Below are 20,000 nucleotides of genomic sequence, written 5' to 3'. Positions count from 1 at the left end.
CCCTCAGATTGACAGTCCAACGCTTTAACCACTCGGCTATTGCGCCCGTCGAAATAATCATTCATACGCATTAAGTGATCAAAGAAATGGGATGCTTTTTATTTGTTTATTTAATTAATATTCCCCACCCCCACACCACCGCATCCCCCCTCTAATGGGTATTTTGATGCAAAATAGATAGGACGTGGAAGTGAAGGAAATGAAAAGAGAGAAACTGCTGAAATGAGAGGGACAAACAGACAGTTACAGACAGACAACCCCCCCAAAAAAAACAAAACAAAAAAACAAAAACAAAACAAAAACAAAACAACAACAACAACAAAAAAACCCAACAAAAAACAAAAACAAAAACAAAACAAAACAATAACAAAAAAACAAACAAACAAAAAACAAAAAAAAAACCACCACCACCACCACCACCACCAAAACACCAACAAACCCGAGGAAATTGTTTGTCATCACAGCATCGAAGAGAAATCAAGGCGGAATCCACATAAACGAAAGGAGCAGACAAAGGGTGTGTAGAGTTTAAGGTGGGTGGGTGGGTGGGGGGGGGGGGATACGGGGGCTAACAGGGTTGGCCGTTCTATTCATACAAAGAAACAAGTGCTACGAAACAAAGACAGAAAAAGACGGGAGGAGGTAGAGAAGGAGAGACAGACAGACAGACAGACAGACAGATAGATACAGACAGACAGACACGAAGAGAAAGCATCAGCCGAATATTTTCCAGATTCCCCAGAGGGCGGTTTTACCACGAGAATAATCATGACCGGCACCTAAATAAACCAGAAGAGATGTCGGCAATTTATGTTCAGCTTCGGATCCGTTCTGGGACTGGGGTTTTATTCCGGACTCTCACGCGGGATGTCGGCCATAAATATTTCCTGCCACGTGATGGACTGTAATGGAACCCAAATGAAGATGAGAAAAGAGAGAGAGAGAGAGAGAAACAACAAAAAACAACAACAACAAAAAACGGGGAGACAAAATCGATAATAATGTATCTGCCATTTGCGAAAGAAGGGAAGTTATTCTGAAGATTTAGAGACGCTCCATTACCATGTTTCCGGATGGGTATAGTTTTTTTGTTTGTTATTGTCCAGTTTGTGGCAATTTGATGCTGTTTGTTTTAGTTTGTTCACTTGTTAATTTTTGTTTTTGTTTTCAGGAACATTTTAGTTATGAACGATTACGCAACACAGCTATTGTCGTTTGTTATCCTTTTTTTTTTTTGTTCCGTTTCTTGACCAGCAACATGGCTTTCGTATCAATTTTCTGTGTAAATGAAAACGCTTCCCCCCCCCCGTTGTTTGCTTGTTTGTTTTCAATTTTTTTATGTGGGTGATCAAGTCGAGCTTTCAGGAAAGAAAAACTATGCTTTCATAGTATATGGAGGTTGCTGGAGAATTACCTATCTTTCTAATAAAAAAAAAAAAAAAAGTCCATTCCTTGTTGATTAGTTAGTTGGTTGGTTTTTTTTGTCTTCCTTTTTCGTTGTTGTTCATATAAGAGGTACTGTTGTACTTGTTGTTGCGCATCTTGCTGACTTCACGTTTATATGTATTTGACTGTGCTTTCATATCTGTGAAACTGCATGTTTGGTGCATATCTGTTATGCATGTGTGGGTGTATGTGTGAATGTGTGTCTTCATGTTTTACATTTATTTGCTTATTTATCATCATTGTTGTCTTATTTATTTATTTATTATTATTATTGTATTATTATTATTATTACTACTACTACCTTTTTATATTATAATTATTATTTATTTATTTATGTAAGCTTATCTAATATTTATTCACCTTTTTTTTCTCAAGGCCTGACTAAGCGCGTTGGGTTACGCTGCTGGTCAGGCATCTGCTTAGCAGATGTGGTGTAGCGTATATGGATTTGTCCGAACGCAGTGACGCCTCCTTGAGCTACTGAAACTGAAACTGAAGCTGACTGTGTGTATGTTTTTGTGAGTGCGAAACCCCCCCCCCCCCCCCCAACTATCTTCAAGTTGCTCATTGCCCAGCACTAACAACTTTAACCCCATGCTGCTGACGACTGTGCTCGCCCATGAAAGGCGGCGACCTCACTGAATTAACCCTTTCACCGCCAAGCTCGCATTTATGCACAGGCGTGGTAGAGGACGGATGTCGCTGAAAGGTGACCATTCATTGGTCTGTTATCCATGAACCTACTGCTCTTAATGTTCGGTGATAGGACAGGCCATATTTTCTTTTCATCGCAGGGAGAATCTCCAGTTAATCGTAGTCACTGTCTTTTCTGTGCTTATACCACATGGGAATTTTGTACTCTAAATTGACTGGCGATGAAAGGGTTAACCCTCTCCATACGAACGGCGAAAGAGACGACGTTAACAGCGTTTTACCCCAATTACCACCATCAAAATATTAAAAGCGGAAGGCTCTTGTACTGAAGAGATGAATGTTGACAAAGAATACCACAATTCTGACGACGGAAGCTAAAGGTTGGGTCATTCAGACACCCACTGGACATCCGAGGGGTCTGTGTAGAGGAGAAGAGAGGACTTGCCGTACTGAGTGAGTTAAGACCGAGCTTACAGGTTAGGATATCAGTCACCATTCTTTTTTTTTTTTATTTTTTTATTTTATAGGATTTTACCTCTTGAGGTTGCACCACTTTTACTCGGCGAAATCAACTGCACAAGCGACTGCCCTTCAAATTCACGCCACGTCCAGCCCATTTGATCGAGATTAAGGAGTCAGAAGGTTAAAGCGTGGAAGCTAATAATAGCAACTGGTTACACGAGAAATAAACCACCGCGCTCAAACTAAAAGAAATCACCAAAGACTTGTGAAAGCTGTCTTCAACCCCCGCTGTATCAAATCAACAGTATGGTCAGATAAACACGAAATGCAACTGACGTCTTTCAAAAGGTCTCCCACCCTAAGGAGAAAAAAAAAAATGTGTGTGTGTGTGTGTGTGTGTGTGTGTGTGTGTGTGTGCATTATATATACATATATTATATTGGATTGTATTGTATTGTATGTATGTATGTATGTGTGTGTGTGTGTGTGTGTGTGTGTGTGTGTGTGTGTGTGTGTGTGTGTGTGTGTGTGTGTGTGTGTGTGCATTATACATATATATATTATATTGGATTGTATTGTATTGTGTGTGTGTGTGTGTGTGTGTGTGTGTGTGTGTGTGTGTGTGTGTGTGTGTGTGTGTGTGTGTGTGTACGCATTATATATATATATATGCATACATATATATATATATAATATATATATGCATACATATATATATATATATATTGTATTGGATTGTATTGTATTGTACAGGACCTACTCTTCATCAGCTTGCCACACTGGCTGTCTATATACATATATATATATATGTATATATATTATATATATATATATATATATATATATATATCGAGAGAGAGAGAGAGAGAGAGAGAGAGAGAGGCGGCTCGCGTGGCAAGATGACGAGGAGCAGACAGCCCTATCCAGACACTCCCATTGGACCTGTCCTTCCCAAGAGGGGTGAGGGAGAGGGGGTAAGGGGGGGGAGGGGGAAGGGGGGGAGGGGGCCCCCAGGGGGTGGGTGGGTGGGTGGGGGGGGGGGTATGGCACTGGTGACGCCTGCCTCTTGGGTTGGGGTTCTTGCTGTATGGAGCTTCTCTTCTTCTTCTTCTTCTTCCATGACGGTGCTGTCTTCATGATGGAGATCTGCGCCCCCCCCCCCCCTTTTTTTTTTCCTCTACTGCTTCATTTCTTTTCTCTGTCTGTCTGTCTTTCACCATCAATGTCGCATTTCAGCACCAGCTAGATAGAGCACCCACGTCATTGGGAGTGATGGCCTAGAGGTAACGCGTCCGCCTAGGAGGCGAGAGAATCTGAAGGCGCTGGTTCGAATCACGGCTCAGCCACCGATATTTTCTCCCCCTCCACTAGACCTTGAGTGGTGGTCTGGACGCTAGTCATTCGGATGAGACGATAAACCGAGGTCCCGTGTGCAGCATGCACTCAGCGCACGTAAAAGAACCCACGGCAACAAAAGGGTTGTCCCTGGCAAAATTCTGTAGAAAAATCCACTTCGATAGTATAAACAAATAAAACTGCACGCAGGAAAAAAAATATATATATATAAGGGTGTAGCGACGCGCTCTCCCTGGGGAGAGCAGCCCGAATTTCACACAGAGAAATCTGTTGTGATAAAAAGGAATACAAATACAAATACAAATTGAAAGGCGACGCAGATCATACCATGGATCCGTTATCCACGAACCTACTGTTGTTCATTTTCCGTGGTAAGATAGGCCGTATTTTCTGCACATCACAGTGTTAATCCGCATCTATTTTTAGACACTATGGGTTTTTTTTTGTGTGTGTGTTTTTATATACCAAAAGGGAATTTTGCACTCTTAAATGACTGGAGGTTAAAGCATATGCATGCTTATTCCACTTCCACCATTTAAAAAAAAAAAAAAAAAGGTTTGTTCGTCCGTGCGTTCCTTCGTTCGTTCTGTCTCGCTCTCTTTCACTCAGTGACTGTCTGTCTGTCCCTGTGTGTGTGTGTGTGTGTGTGTGTGTGTGTGTGTGTGTGTGTGTGTGTGTGTGTGTCTCTCTCTCTCTCTCTCTGGTGTGTTTCTGTCTCCGTATTTCTTTCTTTCTGTCTGTGTGTCTGTCTGTCTATTTCTCTCTCTCTCTCTCTCTCTCTCTCTCTCTCTCTCTGTGTGTGTGTGTGTGTGTGTGTGTGTTGTGTGTGCGTTCGTGCGTGTGCGTGTGCGTTTGTGTAAGTGTACGCGCACGTGCGCGTGTATGTTGGTGTGTGTGTATATGAGTGAGTGAGAGAGAGAGAGAGAGAGAGAGAGAGAGAGAGAGACAGAGACAGAGACAGAGACAGAGACAGAGCATAATAATGAAACAGAAACAATTTCATGAAACAATTCTTCCATCAGAAGTTATAGCGAAATGTTTTCAACGTGAAATGCAAAACAATGCAAAACAAAACCAAAAAACACAAAAAAACCAACTGAAATGCAACAAAAAAGTATCTAAAAAGAGAAACTGGACTCTATCAGAATGAGTGCCAACAACACTCACTTCGCCGTCAATTCACAGCAATGTCAGTGTATAATTTTGTCAATGTCCAGTTAAGTTAGCCGTCAACCCAGCACCAACCAACCAACCAGCGAACTGGTCAACCAACCAACATACCAACCAGCAAAACAATCTTCAAGCCACCAGCACAACCACCAACCCACCCACCCACCCACCCACGCAACCAACCAACCGACAGACACACAGACACACAGAGACAGACAGATCAGATCGACCAGCCAAGACACAGCCAGACGAACTCTACACCACTCACCGGACACCACAAACTTGGCGCTGGACACGTTCCCGTGCAGAGGGAGGTAGAACCATTTCCCAAAGGTGGCGGCCGGTGGTATCATTTCCATAGCCACCCCCGTCCTCAGTTCATCTCCGCCGACGACGGATCCAGCCTCATCCTGTGACGATGACGATGACAGCAAGGAGGACGACGATGATGGCGATGATGATGATGATGATGATGGTGGTGGTGGTGGTGGTGTTGCTGGAGGTGTGGTGGAGGTTGTGGTGGTGGCTGAAGACCCCTCCTCCTCCTCCTCCTCCTCCTCCTCCTCCACGACCATCACTACCACCACCCCTAGAGGCTTGTCCGAGCGGAGGGACACACTGGAACCCTTCTCCACAGTGACAGTCTTCGTCTGCAGAGCGGACGATAAGAAAAAAACGCTGTCGGAGATGGACTGAACCGTGTTGTAGATGCTGCTGCTGCTGCTGTCGCCACTGTTGCTGCTGTTGCTACTGCTAGGGGTGGCAGTGGTGGTGGGAGTTTTGTCGTCGTTGCTGTCAGCACTCTTCTTATTATCGCCGACGTTATCATCATCATCATCATCATCATCATTACCTTGGACGTTGCTGCTAGGCGTGGCTTTGACGGTAGTCGTCGATGACGAAGACGACGATGAAGTTGACGACGACGACGATGGCGCTAATGACGGCGCCAACGTCGTGTCTTCGTCGGAGTTTTTTGCATCCGTCGCTGTCGTGCTGACCTCAGAGTCACTGAGGCTTTTCACGGAGAAGTTGCCGTTTTTGTTCGGAGCGCCGTTCCCGCTGTTAACTGTCCCTTCTTCGCTGCTGCCGCTGCTGCTTGTGTGGTGAAGTTTGGTGTCGTTCTTATTGTTCCCTGCTCCTGCTCCCTGTTGGTGATCCCTCTCGGAAAACAGCGTCTTTGTTACCGTCACGTTCGTTCGGCTGTAAACGCTGTAGAAAACGACGTGTTGCTTTTCCCTTTCCGATCCGGAAGTACGTAGATCCGGGATGAGGTAATCGGTGGACAGGGCGTCGAGAGGAATGAGCGTCATGACGTCACTTCCGCTATGGTGGGCGTGCATATAGGCCGACGCTTTCTGGGAGGCGGAAATGCGATGTCCTGGAAAGTGAAGGAAGAGAAAAAAAACAAAAACAAACAAAACAATGGGATTGTTATTTTATTATGACAAAAAGAAGAATTGGTCAATGAATATTTAAGAAACTAGAGGCGATTGTAATAGAGAAATCATGATAATACAGAATGGTTATTCCTTAGGCTTATGTCATTATCAAAATTATTATCATTATCATTATCGACAAAACATGCTGATGATATGTATATTCAACAAAGGAAGATTATGATAATAAAGCAAATATAAATATACAGAATTATCGGTTTTTTTTTCTTAAGCTTATTCCCTTTACTATAAAGCAAGAAGAGAAACTACACGCAAGCAAACACACAGACAGACAGACACACACACACACACACACACACACGCGCGCGCGCGCGCGCATGCACACACACACACATCCAGACACGCGCTGTCAAACAGGAAAGCAAAACACAAAAGAATCAAAAAAATATGCTGAGATTTTGGTGCACGCGAAATCTCTGTCTGTCTGTCTGTCTCTCCCTCTCTCTCTGTGTCCCTGTCTTTATGTCTGTCTGGCTCTCACAATGTCTGTCTGTCTGTCTGATTGTCCGTCTTCCTCTGTTTGCTCTGCGCGTGTGTGTGTATGTATGTATGTATGTATGTGTGTGTGTGTGTGTGTGTGTGTGTGAGAGAGAGAGAGAGAGAGAGAGGGGGAGATGGAGGTCGGGGGGTGGGGGGTGGGGTGAGCGGGGGGTGGGAAGAGAGAGGGTGCGCGCATGCGCGATTACCTGTGTGAGTCGTGTGTGTTGGTGATCGAGCTACATGCGCGTTGGTCAGTGTTTGGGTGCACTGCTGTTTGCTTTTTTGGTTTGTTTGTTTGTTTGTTATATTGTTTGTTTTGTTTGTTTGTTTGCATGTTGCTGTCATCAGCATCAGCTGGGTTTTTTTTTTCTCTTCTGTTTGTTTCCTGTTCCTAATTCATCAAGCCCGTTGAAGAGCCAAAAAAGCCTGGACCCCGATTGGAGATTCTATTTTGTTTGTTCGTCTTTGTCATTTCCTTCCTTACAAGTGTCTGAGAAAGTCAATACGAAAGAAAGACAAGAAAAAAAAAAAAAAAGAAAGAAAGAAAGAAGAAAGAGAAAAAGAAGAAACAGCGACAACAACGCCGGAAGAAATAATCAAATCAACAGGAAGCAATGAAACACGCACGAAAGAGCACGCGCGCGCGCACGCACACACACACACACACACACACACACACACACACACACAAACACACACACGTTCTTCTTTCTTTTCCTTTTCTTACTTCCCTCCGCTCCACTCTCTCTCTCTGTGTCTTTGTCTGTCTGTCTGTCTGTCTCTCTCTCTTTCCCTCTGTCTCTGTGTCTCTTTCTGTCTCTGTGTCTCTCTCTCTGTATCTCTGTCTCTCTCTGTGTGTAGTCTCTGTCTCTTTTATTCTCCACCTTTCTTTTCTTTTCCTCTTCCTTCATGTTTTTTTTTCTTTTCTTTCTTTTTGTTGTTGTTGCTGTCTCTCTTTATACTTCGCTGTTTGTTTATCTGTCGAAGCGTTCTTTCTTTTTTCACATTGATTTTGTTTTCTTCTTCCAGAAACAACCTAATTTTTGTTGCCACAAAATCTTTAAAAAGTGCCTGGAACGCTACAAATGAAGGGTTTCAGTTCATAGATTCGACCAAAAAGACTAGAATCTATAGAAAACTAGAGGAAATGTGTTCATATATAAGATATCCCATGTGTGGGTTGTGTTCTTTCCACATTACGTTAGCTAAGCAAAGTGTCCATAACTCTGTGCCGATGCTACATATAATGTCTATTATATGTTATAAAACTGCACTGTTACACATGATGAAAATGTGTCCACCTTGACCAAACTGATAGAACAATATACGTATTATAAGATTAATGAATTATGACGACGATGTTATTGTTAATGTACACTGTATTCTTTTTTTTTTCTTTCTTTGTTTTTTCCCCCTTTCTTTTCCATCTACTCTGAATTGTTATAATGAATTCATATACAAAATAAAACGGTGGTCGACCCAAGAAAGTCCGGGAACATTAAAAAAAAAGAAGAAAAAAAAAGACTAGAATCTACACCACCCACCACTGAGCTCTTTGGGAAGAAGGGGCACCAAAGAAAAAAAAAGTGAATGTAAGCTTACAAGATCCGCGCCGCATGTGCTGCGTCCGCGCTTACTTGTTTGTCTGTCTGTCTGGGTGTTTGCATGTGACTATGTGCGAAAGTGCGCGCATAATAGAATGTACTTTTTATTTTCAGTTTATAAAGTAATCTATTGTAAGATTGTCAAGCTGAAAATACACGACAATGTGCAGAACGAATGTTCAACATGTGTGCGATGTCTTTTCATCAAATCTATTAGTCACAATTTCTTAAAGTGAATATGTGAGATGCTTTTATAAGCTTGTTTTGTTTGTTTTTCTTTCAAAGTAGTGCTTGTGTGTGTGTGTGTGTGTGTGTGTGTGCTCACATCTAGTGTAATTTCTTCTCATGAGATAATCGAGTAATTCCACTCTTATCTTATCTGACCTTTGGTCAGTGGATTTTAACCAAAAAGATATATATACTTATATCAAAGAATGTTTAAAAACACATTTTGTTACTAAGAATTATATAAGATCATTACCTCAAAACCAGATGATTAGCTTTGCTAAATTTAAAATGACAAATAATAACTTACCTGTCCAGCGTGACTGTTTTATGAACGTACCTAGATCTGAACGTTTTTTTTTTCTAAATAAATGTAACATTCGCGAAATTGGAGATGAATTTCATATGCATGTGTGTATGTACATATTTTCATGACATGAGGAAGAGAACGCTTCCTGCATGACTGTGTTAAACCAATTACAATTTCTGCAATTATTTTGTTGTCACAAGAAATAAAACCTTTTGTCGAAATTAGTGCCCTTCATATAATTTATTTGTACTGATCTGCAGCGAGACAGAGTTTGTAGAGAAAATGTTAGTTTTTTTTGTTTTGGCGGCTTTATATCAGGCCTTTTCATCTGATTGTTCATAATGTTTGTTACTGTTCTTTTGTAAAAATAATGTGTTTTATGTTGTTTGTTGTACTGCTGTGAAATATGGACGACGTATCGCCGTCACATTCAACAACTTGAGCAATTTCACCAGAGATGCCTACGAAAGATCCTCGGCATAAAGTGGCAAGACAGGGTCTCAACTTCCAGGTCCTAGAGAGGAGCGGCCTGCCCAGCATCGAAAGCCTGCTGATCCAGTGCCAGCTACGCTGGACAGGACACGTTGTCCGCATGACAGACAGCAGGATCCCGAAGATGCTTTTGTACGGCCAGCTGAAGGAAGGTCACCGTGAACTTAGAAGACCCTGCAAGCGCTTGAAGACAAACCTCAAAGCCTGTGACAGAGACATCGCTTCCTGGGAAACTGATGCCCTTGACCGCTCTCGCTGGAGGATGCTGTGCTCTAGTGGCATAAAGACATTTGAAAAGAAGAGAACGCTGGCCATTAAGGAGAAGCGTGAGCGAAGGAAGCAGGGCTCAACTTCTGGAGATGTTTTCCCTTGCAACACCTGTGGGAAGTGCTGCGCATCCAGAATCGGCCTCTTTTCCCATATGAGGACACACACCGACAGATAAGCCTGCCTGCCTACTCATCCGTCGGACCGACAGGAGACTCCATCATGTTGGGCGTCAGACCTTTTGCGATTGGTTTTCATCCACTTGAGCTACGTTCCAATGTTGTTGCCATTATTGTTCTGATTGTATTAGACCCCGCTTTCTACATGCTCCTTGACGGTAACGAAATGAACTATTAATTGTACTACTGTGCTATTAACAGGAGAAAGCCATTTTCAACAGACCAGCAACCCACTCTTGGAGAAAAAAGCTATTTTTAGCAGACCAACACCACACACTTGGATAAAAAGCTATTTCCAAGGCTAACACCCCACGCTTGGAGAAAAAGCTATTTTTAACAGACCAGCAACTCACACTTGGAGAAAAAAAGCTACTTTTTTTTTTTAGCAGACCAACACCACACATTTTGAAAAAAAAGAGCTATTTCCAACAGACGAACAACCCACACTTGGGAAAGCTGTTTCCAACAAATCAACACTCCACATTTGAAAAGTTATTTCCAACAGACAACCACCACACACTTAAGAAAGCTATTTCAAGCAGACCAACACCTCACACTTAGGAAAAGATATTTCCAGTACAACAACACCTCACACTAGGGAAAGCTATTTCCAAAAGACCAACACCTCACACTTAGGAAAAGATATTTACAGTATACCAACACCTCACACTAGGGAAAGCTATTTCCAAAAGACTAACACCTCATACTTGGGAAAAGATATTTCCAGTATAACAACACCTCACACAAGGGAAAGCTATTTCCAAAAGACCAACACCTCATACTTAGGAAAAGATATTTCCAGTATAACAACACCTCACACTAGGGAAAGCTTTTTTTTCCCCAACAGACCAGCATCACATAGTTGGGGGAAGCTATTTCCAATAGAACAACACCTCACACTTGGGGAAAAGCTATTTCCATCAGACAAACACCCGACACTTGGTCAACAGACCATCTTTAATCCTTGGATCCGGTATAACATTCCAAACTTACTCCCTACTGTCTTTTCTTTTTAATATATATATATTTTACCTCACGGTTAAAATGGGCTAGTCACGAATGATTGACTCCTAAGGTAATTTTGCTGCTAGTCAAGAATGATACCCCCCACGAACCACCCCCACCAGTTGAAAATTATTCCCTTTCTAAGCTAAAAAAAAAAAAAAGCAGAAGGGGGTTAGTTCAGGGCTAGCCATTAGTGACAAACAAACAAACAAACACCCCTAAAGCCCCTCTGCATCACAACTGAACGGAAGCAAAGGTATGGTAGTCCAAGTTTGGATTGAGTGCGAGCTGGCCTTTTTGGGGTAACCATCCTCCTTTACGCCGACTGTCCTAAAACCCTCCTGGCCGAGAGAGGAGCGGCCTGCCCAGCATCGAAAGCCTGCTGATCCAGTGCCAGCTACGCTGGACAGGACACGTTGTCCGCATGACAGACAGCAGGATCCCGAAGATGCTTTTTTATGGCCAGCTGAAGGAAGGCCACCGTGAACTTGGAAGACCCTGCAAGCGCTTGAAGACAAACCTCAAAGCCTGTGACAGAGACATCGCTTCCTGGGAAACTAATGCCCTTGACCGCTCTCGCTGGAGGATGCTGTGCTCTAGTGGCATAAAGACGTTTGAAAACAAGAGAACGCTGGCCATTAATTAGTCCAGTTTGGATTGAGTGCGAGCTGGCCTTTTTGGGGGTAACCATCCTCCTTTACGCCGACTGTCCTAAAACCCTCCTGGCCGAGACAGCGGGGGATGTAACTTGGGCAAGACACTCTCCACCAAAAAAAACAAAAAAACAACAACAAAAAAACAAACAAGAGAGGCAAGGCCTTCAAGACTCACTTGTGATAAATTATGTCCCCTAGCATTAATTACAGAGTAATTTCCTTTTTCTAATATCTGCACCAAAACGTTTGCAAAATAAATAAAAATTCCATGCTTAGCAAAAGAAGTTCCTGTTTGAACAAAAAATGATAATAATGACTCCTCTTGTTGTTGTGTCAGAATAACAGGTCAAAGTGCCAAGTTTAGAGAATACAAAAAAATATAACAGTAAATGCAGTTTGCATATAATTAGGCTTCATTGTTTATTTTTTTGTGCCCATCCCAGAGGTGCAATATTGTTTTAAACAAGATGACTGGAAAGAACTGAATTTTTCCTATTTTTATGCCAAATTTGGTGTCAACTGACAAAGTATTTGCAGAGAAAATGTCAATGTTAAAGTTTACCACGGACACACAGAGACACGGACACACACACACACACACACACACACACACACACACAACCGAACACCGGGTTAAAACATAGACTCACTTTGTTTACACAAGTGAGTCAAAAAACAATCAAAATTATATTCTAGCCCAGATAGTCGAGGCAGCAGTTGCAGCCTCCTCTGCTGTTTTGTATTTTTTTAAAATTTTTATCACAATAGATTTCTTTGTGTGAAATTCGGGCTGTGTGTGTGTGTGTGTGTGTGTGTGTGTGTGTGTGTGTGTGTGTGTGTGTGTGTGTGTGTGTGTGTGTGTGTGTGTGTGTGTGTGTGTGTGTGTGTTTTGTCTTTCATCCATTTGTTTTCAGAGTTATACACGCACGTGATAGTTGGGTGTGAATGCGCTTTAGATTTGTCTCCAAGCGTGATTCAGTGCTGCAAATAAATACATTCTTCTTCTTCTTCTTCTTCATCGTCGTCGTCATCATCTTCTTCTTCTTCATCGTCGTCGTCATCATCATCATCATCATCATCATCATCTTCTTCTTTGTCGTCGTCGTCGTCGTCTTCACCCCCCTCGTCCTCCTCCTCCGCAACATATCCACTGGGCTACCCCTCCACATACTGACAACAGATTTCTCTGTCTGTCTGTCTCTCTCCCCCTAACTCTTCATCCGCGAGACAAACAGACTCGCTCCATCGACCCATTCAATAGACCCCCCCCCCCACCCCCCACCGAACCCCAACCCCCCGGGTGTATTTTTCTGTCCTATTGATTCTAACACATGCATTGCCTGTCCTTTCCTTTACGACACACGGTATTTTTTCCCCCCTCTCTTTTCTTCCTTCCTTACGAAACCCCTCTGTCCACAAAGGAAGTATGCACTGCATGCAGGGTATCCATGCGACCCCCCTCACCCCCCCCTACAGGATTTTACCCCGGGGTTAATTGTATTTGTATTTCTTTTTATCACAACAGATTTCTCTGTGTGGGCTAGTATCCACCCCCACCCCCAACCCCAGCCCCCACGGGATCAATTTGTGACTGGTCAAGATGGACCCACCTCTGTTTGAAGAATACCCCCCCCCCCTCCCCCTTTCTATGGCTTTAATCATGCCGTTGACAATGAAAGGAGGAGTTGGGATTGGGTGGGTCCATTCTGGGCTAGTCTTTACTGACTCCTAACCCCCCCCAACCCCTCACTCTCTCCATTTTATTGTGTGTGGGGCGTTTGGGGTGGGGGTGGGGTGGAGGGCGTGGGGGTGGACGTTGGGGGTATGTCTGTGTGTGTGTGCGTGCGTGTGTGTGTATGTATGTATGTATGTATGTATGTATGTATGTGTGTGTGTGTGTGTGTGTGTGTGTGTGTGTGTGTGTGTGTGCGCGCGTGCGCGCACGTGTGTGTATATGTTTATTAAGCATACATATTACATTAAGAGCAAAATCATGTTCTGGTTTCAAAAAAAAATAATAATGTTATGATATGTATCATAGTTATTTTCTAAAATCCTTGCACAAAGAAACCATTAAAAAAAACAACAACATATCTGGCGCTTCACTGTGGTGAATTGAAACGCTCTCCCTTGGGTGAGAGCAGCCCGAATTTCTCACACAGAAATCAGCTGTGACAATTTAAAAAAAAAAAAAAAGAAAAAGTATTAAGTACAATACAATGCAATGCAATACAACACAATACAACATTGGCTATGGTTTTGTTCATGTTTATTCTGCTCTAACATCGATACGCGCGCGCCTGGCTGTGGTTATTACGATCATAATGCATACCGCGAAAAGCTGAGAAATAATTCATTCTGTCCGCTGGAAACAGGTCCTTTCTTTCTTTCTTTCTTTCTTTCCGTTACACGACCAATATCGATTGCCGATGACTCTGTCGTAGCAGATGCATGCTGGGTATTTCCGTGTCTCCACAACCCACCGAACACTGACATGAATTACAGGATTTTTAAGGTGCGTATTTGAAATAGATATGTTCCTAAAAATATTTGTCTCCAAAATCGGTTTTTAATTTTTGTAATATGCCCAAAGGAGGCAAAAAAAAAGTCATTTTAACTGTAAGTAAGATGATTAGATTCGCAAATGTTGCCTAGCTACACTTTTGGAGTTAAAAGACATTTGTGTTTTCTCAACTTTTATGTGACATTGTTGTGTATTTGGAAATGTTTGTTCTGGGCATGAAAAGATTATTTTGCAGTAAATCTCCATACTCCAATAGGAGTGAAAGGATAATTAAAACTTGAAACGTGATCTTCTGCGTGCGAAAACACAAGTAGAGGGTGTTTAGCCACTAGTAGGTCTTCAAATATGTTGACCTGGGAGATCGGTAAAAAAAAAAAAAAAAAAAAATCTCTATCCTATACCCACCATGCGCCGTTACCGAGAATCGAACCCGGGTCCCTCAGATTGAAAGTCCAACACTTTAACCATTCGGCTGTTGCGCCCGGGTCATGTCCAGTGGTGCGGTGGTTTAGTGGTAATGCATATGACTAGGATGCCATGGGTTCGAGACCTTTAATTACGGAACGGGATTTTTATCTCCCCATCCCCCACCTCCCCATCATCTACTGGACCTTAAGCGGTGGTCTGGATGATAGTTGTTCGGATGTGATGACAAATCCGATGTACCGTGGGTACCATGTACTTGGTACAGGCAAAATAAACCACGGCAACAGAAAGATTTTTTTTTTGGTAGCAAAATCCTGTAGGAAAAAAACCCCTACTTTGATAGTGAAACAAAATTAATACACTTTGACACAGACAGAAAATGTATGAGTGGCGTTGCACAGTGGCGACACCAGGAGACAGCGGTCCGAAATTTCACACAGAGAAATCAGTTGTGACAAAAGAGTGTTTCAAAATAATACAATATCCTCGTTCATTCCTTCCTTCCCTTCAAACATTATACACCTAATGGTTTCTCCCACTGCACTTAGAACTAATTTACAGCATAAGTCTTTTTGTGCAGGAACCATAACTCTTAAAACCACGAGGCAAGATAGCACTGGCTTGTAGTCCTGCAGCACTGGTACAGCTAGATGTCTTTTGAGGGCCCCATCCCAACGCCGACTGTCCTAAAACTTTCTTGACCGTGAGAGTGGGAATTTAACTGGAGAGCAAGACACTCTCATTATAATCAGATTCTGCTTCTGCTTCTGCTCCTCCTCCTCCTCCTCCTCCTCCTTCTTCTTCTTCTTCTTCTTCTTCTTCTTCTTCTTCTTCTTCTTCTTCTTCTTCTTCTTCTTCTTCTTCTTCTTCTTCTTCAACTTGACGACCAACATCAGTATGTTGATGAAAATCGTCGCTTTGTGGGAGGTTGCTGTCGGGCACAATTTAACTGGGCTGCCGATGTATGTGCCCGTTGGTTGGTATGGGAGATGGGGCGCAGTCTGCTGATGTGTTCGCATCTCGCCCAGTTAATTAAGTCAGGGACAGCAGCTGCGTCCACCGCTGTTCTGATGGTCTTATAATCGGACACAATTTACAATCACACATCATTAAAAAAAATTATCATCATTGTTGTCTTATTTATCATCATTGTTGTCTTATTTATTTAATTATTTATTTATTATTATTATTATTATTTTATCATTATTTTCATTACTACTATCTTTTTTTCCCCCATCATAATTATTATTTATTTATTTATGTATGTACGCTTATATATATATATTTTTTATTTTTTTTATTTTTATTTTTTATTTTTATTTTATTTATTTATTTTTTTTCTCAAGGCCTGACTAAGCGCGTTGGGTTACGCTGCTGGTCAGGCATTGCTTGGCAGATGTGGTGTAGCGTATATGGATTTGACCGAACGCAGTGACGCCTCCTTGAGCTACTGATACTGATACTGATACTAAAAAAAAAAAAAAAGAAAAAAAAAGAAAAAAGAAAAAAAAAATATTTACCCGTGCCATTGGTTTTCTCCCCTTTCTCCAGCAAAGACGAAGTCTCCACTCGCGCTGTCAAGTTGGACAGGACTGACACCGTGTGAACTACGTCACCGGAAACTGTGTAGATGGTCAGGGTCACCGAGACGGGCGGAAGGCTGGCGTCTCGGCACGCCACCACCTCCACCCACCCCGCCAGATCCAAGGGAGGTGATGAGGCTGAGGGCCGAGGGAGAGGGGGGAGGAAGAATTCATAGCCACAGGTACTGGGAACCACTGAAAACCAACAACAACAACACGCAATTGTTTTTGTTCTTTTTGTCATTTCCCATACATTTTCGTGGTAAAGAAAAAAGAAAAAAAAGAAACAAACAAAAACCGACACTGACAACACACAGAGATACACAGACACACAGACACACAGACACACACACAAACATACACACAGACAGACACACAGACAGACACACACACACACACAGACCCCCCCTCCACACACACACTGATGACACTGAAATATATATATATATATATATATACAGAGAGAGAGAGAATGCGAGAGAGAGAGAGAGAGAAAGAAAGAGAGGTATATATATATTATTTTGAAATAACGGGAGGATTTTTTACCCCCCAGTTGTTACCTGCACTTGTTTCCCTTCATTGCTATGTTGAACGAATATATATATATATATATACGCACACACATTCGAGCCTATTTATTCATTTATCTATCTATTCATTTTGCTTAACCCATTTACCTAGTTTGTGTTTCGTTTTCTTTCTTCAATCGCAAAGCGGCGACCGACCGAATGTCTGGAATTCCATTTGGAGCGGAAAGTCTCCACGAATATGAAAAACAACAACAACAACCACCCTAAACGATAATACGGACACAAATGTTTTATTCATGAGAAAATGGACACATTGAAACCTTTTATCCCCCAGGTCCCGAGACACATGAAAACCACTAAACGATTCCAAGAACGAAAAGGCAAAAAAACAACAACAAACAAACAAAAAACCAAACAAAAAACAAACAAACAAACAAACAAAAACAGTGGTCGAACGTTTCAGATCCGAAGATATGAAACAACAAAACCATGGTGATTACCTATACGGAGGGCACACGCGCACACGCGCGTTCGTGTAAAAGCATCCCCCCCCCCGCCCCGCCCCCCCAGACACAAACCAAAGAAAATGCGCTCGATATTCTGAATGGATGAAACACGCTCATCTCTTTAATCCCCTCCCCCCCCCCCGCCCCTCCTTCTCCCTCTACTAACCCCCTACCCCCCCAAAAAAAAACAACAACAACAAAACAACAACAACAACAAACAACAACAACAAAAACACACACAAAAAAACAACAAAAACAACAACCAAACAAAGAACAACAAACAACAACAACAACAAAGAACAATAAAAAAATAAAAAAAAACCCTCAAAAAATGAATAGAAGGTATATAACAAATCTCGAATTAAACATCTTCAGTTTCCATTTTTACGATAATGACTTCTACCTGTTCTCGACAACAAACATGCAAAGACGGAACATTTCACAAGAATATATATAAAGATAAACAAAGATTTTGATTTTTGGTCAGTATTAAACAACATGTTTATTTTATTTCTTTTATAGTTTTTTTTGTTTTTTTGTTGTTGTTGGAAGAATGATGACCAGGGTTTTTGGTCTTTAAATGTGCTTTTTAATGCTTTTGTTTTAAGGATAATTTAATACATTTGTTTTTAAGATAACCAGGGATTTGATTTCGTAAATCAACAGCTGACTAAACAAGGGAACAACAAAACAAAAATATCAGTTTGGAATGTTGAAGCGGACATGCGACTTGTTTTGAAATGGGACATTATTCACTGCCGTTTAAAAAAAACAACAATTACTGTTGTTGTTTTTTTCTTTTCCCCTTTTCTTATCTTTTTTTTCTCACAGATAGAATACTGCTGTTTTATTAATTGATTTTATTAATTAATCAAAATGTCTTCATTGGAACAGCATTTGAAAACAAAGCACGTACATAAAGAAAGACAGCCTATTAATAGAGTGGAGGATGGTGAAAAGATGCTTGTCGTCGGAGGAAGAGGGAGAGGAGGAGGGGGAGGAAGAGGAGGAGGAAGAGGAGGAGGGCGAGCAGAAGAGCGGAAAAAATCAATAGAAGAGAATAATGATAATGATAATAATGATACTACTACTACTAATGATAATAATAATGATAATGATAATAATGATACTACTACTACTAATGATAATAACAATGATAATGATAATAATGATACTACTACTACTAATGATAATAATAATGATAATGATAATAATGATACTACTACTACTACTAATGATAATAATAATAATTATAATGATAATAATGATACTACTACTACTACTACTAATGATAATAATAATGATAATGATAGTTTATTTCTATGGCGCTTTTCATTAAAATACAATGATGCTCAAGGCACATTACACGAGTAAAATATGACATTAAAAAAAAAAGAAACACACTAAAGAAAAAATCACAACCGCATTATAGAAATTCCCATGATGATGTTAATGCACAAACAATGTGTTTATACATAAAGAGGGTTAACATAAAAATGATAAAGAAAGTGATACGTTGAAACTTGCATGGTGACATGTTAGAATATTTGTATTTGTATTTCTTTTTATCACAACAGATTTCTCTGTGTGAAATTCGGGCTGCTCCCCCAGGGAGAGCGTGTCGCTACACTATAGCGCCACCCATTTTTTGTATTTTTTCCTGCGTGCAGTATTATTTGGTTTTCCTATCGAAGTGGATTTTTCTACAGAATTTTGCCAGGAACAACCGTTTTGTTGCCGTGGGTTCTTTTACGTGCGCTAAGTGCATGCTGCACACGGGACCTCGGTTTATCGTCTCATCCGAATGACTGAATACGGAAATTACAGCACAAAAATGATCCTCACAAGCCTGTACTATCTTTGGGCCAATGTTCTTTTGTGTTCGTGGGTTTTTCTTTTAACATTTTTTTTAACAACAACAAAAACAAGAGCAACAACAACAATAATAATAATAACAATAATGATGATGATAATGACAATAATAATATAATAATGATGATGATGATGATGGTGATAATAGAATAACAATCCTTATTATCATTATGACAATACTACTACTACTACTACTAATACTGCTGCTGCTACTGCTACAACAACAACAACAACAACTACTATTACTACTACTGCTACTACTGCTGCTGCTACCAGCAGTTTATTTCTATTGCAGCCTTTTCATCAAAATACAACAGTGCTTCCACCACATGAGTAAAATATACCCGCACCCCACCCCACAAAAGAGAAGAAAAAAAAAGCAAAAAAAGCAAAAAAAAAGAAAAAAAAAAAAAAAAAAAAAAAAAAAAAAGCCACACCTAAAAAATCATAACGACAAGTAACATTTCTATAACAACTCTCTCCCCTTCCCCCCCCCCCACCCACCCACCCACACCCTCCCAGCCTCTCCCTCTCCTCCCCCCCCCCCCCCGCACCCCTACCGCCATCAACTCCCAACCTCCCACAGCTGACAACTTGACTAGCGGAGTCCCCTCAGCCCCACCACCCACCACGACACAGTGAAAGTGAACGTCCAAAGCGAAGAAGCAAAAGCACACAGCACAGCACAGCACAGCACAGCACAGCACGTGTAATACTTTACCGTGCACTGATCCCATGGTTAAACTCAGCGACAGCAGACACGTGTAAATGGAACCTGCAGACACACACACAC

At 41.5% G+C, this 20,000-nt stretch overlaps 1 protein-coding gene across 1 annotated transcript in view; it reads right to left on the bottom strand.

The window, feature by feature from the left end:
- LOC143286342 (uncharacterized) overlaps nucleotides 1–20,000 on the bottom strand; it is a 62,910-nt gene that overhangs the window by 9,394 nt on the left and 33,516 nt on the right. Inside the window, exons 2-4 of the mRNA XM_076593884.1 lie at nucleotides 19,929–19,982; nucleotides 16,237–16,494; nucleotides 5,357–6,469 (exon numbers count right to left, since the gene is read on the bottom strand). Of these exons, the coding sequence (XP_076449999.1) occupies nucleotides 5,357–6,469; nucleotides 16,237–16,494; nucleotides 19,929–19,982 (1,425 nt within the window). The remainder of the gene's footprint in view (nucleotides 1–5,356; nucleotides 6,470–16,236; nucleotides 16,495–19,928; nucleotides 19,983–20,000) is intronic.

Source organism: Babylonia areolata, chromosome 10, assembly GCF_041734735.1.
Source record: "Babylonia areolata isolate BAREFJ2019XMU chromosome 10, ASM4173473v1, whole genome shotgun sequence".
In the NCBI taxonomy this organism is placed as follows: domain Eukaryota; kingdom Metazoa; phylum Mollusca; class Gastropoda; order Neogastropoda; family Buccinidae; genus Babylonia; species Babylonia areolata.
This window is presented reverse-complemented; position numbering and strand designations above follow the sequence as displayed.